Source organism: Sinocyclocheilus grahami, unplaced genomic scaffold (assembly GCF_001515645.1).
Source record: "Sinocyclocheilus grahami isolate Dianchi unplaced genomic scaffold, SAMN03320097.WGS_v1.1 scaffold1533.1, whole genome shotgun sequence".
NCBI classification, from domain to species: domain Eukaryota; kingdom Metazoa; phylum Chordata; class Actinopteri; order Cypriniformes; family Cyprinidae; genus Sinocyclocheilus; species Sinocyclocheilus grahami.
The window spans coordinates 18134-22409 of NW_015506712.1; the positions used below are offsets into that span (position 1 = coordinate 18134).

At 37.9% G+C, this 4276-nt stretch overlaps 1 protein-coding gene across 1 annotated transcript in view; it reads left to right on the forward strand.

Annotated features, from left to right (window-relative positions):
- Nucleotides 1-1786, forward strand: part of LOC107570997 (TELO2-interacting protein 1 homolog) — a gene marked incomplete at its 5' end in the record, with an annotated part of 2959 nt that extends 1173 nt beyond the window's left edge. The window contains 2 exons of the mRNA XM_016257280.1: nucleotides 4-949; nucleotides 1596-1786. Coding sequence (XP_016112766.1) covers nucleotides 4-949; nucleotides 1596-1762 — 1113 coding nt within the window. The remainder of the gene's footprint in view (nucleotides 1-3; nucleotides 950-1595) is intronic.
- Between the last annotated feature and the right edge of the window lie 2490 nt (nucleotides 1787-4276).

Sequence of the window (4276 nt, forward strand, 5' to 3'; positions counted from 1 at the left end):
GAGGAGAGAACTCTGATGTCTTCGACAGACTTGAGACCTGACTTGCACCAAATCCCATCCCAGCGGAAATACTTCCTCTACTTCACAGACGACAAGATATTCTCAGCACTCAGGAAGATCTGCCGCATGTTGGGATACTACGGAAACCTCTACCTTCTTGTTGACCGCTTCATGGAATTGTACAGGGAGTCTTCGGTTTACAGAAAGCAAGCTGCTTTGGTCCTCAACGAGGTCATTGTCGGTGCTGCAGGCATTGGCGTAGAAATGGACACTTCTAGGATCGATTGTTCAGGAACAAACCAGTCTAGAACAAATCAAGAAGACTTGAAATCTTCAGTCATGTCCATCATCGAGGAGTACATCAGTTTGAGTAACTGGCATCTCCCTACGGTCTCCGAAGCCTTGGAAGGGAAACTTGAGTCTACAACCTCCTTGGTGTCCAATAGTCCAGAACGAAACTGTTTGCAGTTGCTTCCAGCATCCAAAACTCCAACGCTTCACCAACTCAACGGCAACATCTGGCAAATCTGTATCCAGTTGGAGGGCATCGGGGGCTTTGCACTGGCATTAGGCACCAATTTCCATCTGCTTCTGATGACGACGCTATACCCTGTGCTGGAGAAGGCCGGGGACGAGTCGCTTCTTGTCAGCCAAGCGGCTTTTAGCGCCATGTGCGACATCTGCAAGGCTTGCGATTACAGTTCACCTAAGGAGCTTGTCATCAAGAACTCCGACTACCTTCTCAATGACATTTCTCTAAACCTAGCCAGACCCAGCATTCACCCTCATGCTCCGCGAGTTCTTGCGGTCATGTTCACTCACTCAGATGCCAGTCTGCTGCCTCTAGTGGCCGATGTGGTGCAGGATGTGTTAACAGCACTTGATCTCAGCTATGACCAGAGAGCGCCACAGTTCTGTAGTGTGCTACACTCACTCATGAAAGCACTCGGTGAGTCTTAATTTTCCTTAGTTTACTTAATGGGATAGTTCACCCAAAAATGAAATTTCTGTCATTAATTACTCACCCTCATGTCGTTCCAAACCCGTAAGACCTTCTTTCATCTTCGGAACACAATTAAGATGTTTTTCATGAAATCCAAGAGCTTTCTGACCCTCATTAGACAGCTGAAAATGTTCCCAGACATCGGTAAACTAGTCCATGTGACATCAGTGGTCCAACTGTAATTTTATGAAGCTACGAGAATACTTTTTGTGTGCAAAGCAAATAAAAACAACTACTTTTTTCAACCATTCGTCTCCGCTGTGCAACATCTGCCGCCATTATCGAGAGTTTTGATATTGATGTGTCTTGGTACCTTTTGGAAAGCAATGTCCTTACTGCATTTCTGGGCCTGGGAACATTTCAGTAACATTACGGTCAGAAAGCTCTCAGATTTCATCAAACATATCTTAATTTGTGTCCCGAAGATGAACGACGGTCTTACGGGTTTGGAACGACATGAGGGTGAGTAATTAATGACAGGAATTTCATTTTTGGGTGAACTATCCCTTTAACTATTATTTTGAGCAATGTTACTATTAAGTATTAGATTCTAAATGTGCTAAGTTTGAAAAATTGCTACGTTTTACCACAGTGAGATGGTTTCCCGCTACTATGGGACGCCAGAAGACACCCAGCAAAGAGACCCAGAATAAAGAGTGTGTGAACTTGAGGCAGTTTCTCCTGGACTATAAGAAGCAGAAGGAGCTTGCTGAAGGCATTAAAGTAGAGGAGGAAGATCCTAATGATTTAGGTTTGTAATTTACATTCATGTTTGGTTAAATGCCTATTTCTTTAGTATTAAGCCAGGAGGGGAAAAAAAGTACTTAAAGTGCTCTATTTTCACGCACTAATTTTGTACTTAATATAAGCTTACTAAAAATGATTCTTTAGTACTTCTAGATAATCTTACAAACATATAAGTGTACTCAAATGTGCTATTTTGGAACACCATGAATATCAACTAAAATGTTCTTTTATTATATATTCTCTGTATTAAACATGTATTTAGATACCTTTTGTAGTAACCCACTGGTGTATGTAAGATAGGTTCAAGTGTACTACAAGTACTAATTACTACAAGAACTAAGTACTAGTGCTGTCAAACAATCATGATTAATCGCATCCAAAATAAACGTTTTTGTTTGATTGATATATGTGTGTGTTCTGTGTATATGCATTGTGTATATATAAATACACAAACATGTAATATATTTTGAAAATATTTAGATGTATTTACATGTCTATTTATATTCATATAATTTATATTATAAATAAATATATTTATTTAATATATAAAAAGAATTTGCTGAAATATATACAGTACATGCATGTGTGTGTATTTATATATACATAATAAATATACACAGAAAACATACATATATTTTGTAAAAAAAAAAATTATTTTGGATGCGATTAATCGCGATTAATCATTTGACAGCACTACAAAATGAATTTTTTTAATATAGAGAAAGTTTGTTAAAAGCACATTTTAGTTCATATTCATGGTGTCCTGAAATAGCACATTTGAATACAGTTCATGATACACTTTAGATTATCTTAAAGGGGTCATATGATGCTTTTTTAAAGATCATTATTTTGTGTATTTGGTGTAACAGAATATGTTGACATGCTTTAACCAAACTGAGAATCCGACTTAAGGTTGTAAAATCTCTTCTAGTGATGTATAATAGCTTTGGCATCGCTGCAGGTGTGCTTCCTTTGAACAGAGAGGGTCTAAAGTCAAAGCTGCATGTGCATTTACAGGTGTTGGACATCTTGGAGTTGTGTGTGTGCGTTTTATGTGAGCGAGAGGACGAGCTGCTTCCCATGGTGCACCGGTGCTGGCCTGCTCTCCTCCACCGTCTCACCAACGATGACCCTCTCGCTGTACCACGAGCATTCAAGGTGAGATCATGTCCTAGCAACCAAATGCAAAACCAACACGCAAAAAAACAACAAAAAAAACACTTTTCCAACTATGACCATCCACAATATCCTAGCATTTTAAAGGACATGGAAGCTGCAGGTGTGCTTCCTTTGAACAGAGAGGGTCTAAAGTCAAAGCTGCATGTGCATTTACAGGTGTTGGACATCTTGGAGTTGTGTGTGTGCGTTTTATGTGAGCGAGAGGACGAGCTGCTTCCCATGGTGCACCGGTGCTGGCCTGCTCTCCTCCACCGTCTCACCAACGATGACCCTCTCGCTGTACCACGAGCATTCAAGGTGAGATCATGTCCTAGCAACCAAATGCAAAACCAACACGCAAAAAAACAACAAAAAAAACACTTTTCCAACTATGACCATCCACAATATCCTAGCATTTTAAAGGACATGGAAATGAATAAAGTTTAGTCTATTAATTTATAAAACAAAACAACAGCACTAATCTGCTTATTGAAACTCAAATTGGAATAAAAAATGACACCAAGATTTTTGACGCAGTCATGAACATTTGAAGATAGAGAACCAAACTGATTAACTATGTCAGAGGTCATATCTGGTGGGGCGAAGATAACTATTTCGGTTTTGTCATTGTTTAGCTGTAAGAAGTTCATGTCCATCCAACATTTTATGTCACACAAGCAGTCAAACAGGCCAGACACAGACCCATTATTATTTTTGATAGGAAAGTAGAGCTGAGTGTCATCGGCATAAAAGTGGTATGATAAATTGTGTCTCTGAATAATATGACCAAGTGGAAGCATATATAATGCAAACAGAAGAGGACCCAGAATGGAGCCCTGCATTCTACGTCATGGACATTTCTATAGCATAAACACAATATTGAAGTTTAATGATTTGCATTAGAAAATCATTTAATTCATGATATTAAATTATCATTTAATTCATTTTTAATTGGCTAGATACTGTCTTTCAGTAAAGCGAAGCTTGCTAGCTACAGTCAAGCTATAGTGAATTGTGAGTGAATCATTCATTTAAATCAAATCTTTTCAATGAATTGGACAAAACACAAATTCTTCTGAAGGATTCATTATTGAACGAGTCTGAAAGTAGTTTGCTATTACTGCGTCGACTGTGATGTCATTTCTATTTTATAATAAATGCTGTATTGAACTTTCTATTCATAGAAAAAATTCAAATGTATCACCGTTTCCACAAAAATATGAAATAGCACAACTGTTTTCAACACTGATAATAATCAGAAATGTTTCTTGAAATTTTTAATATTCTTTAATCATATTATTTTGTCATTGAGAAAACACATTTTAATGGAAGATCAAAGATGAATTTTTTTTACCCTTTTAGAATAAC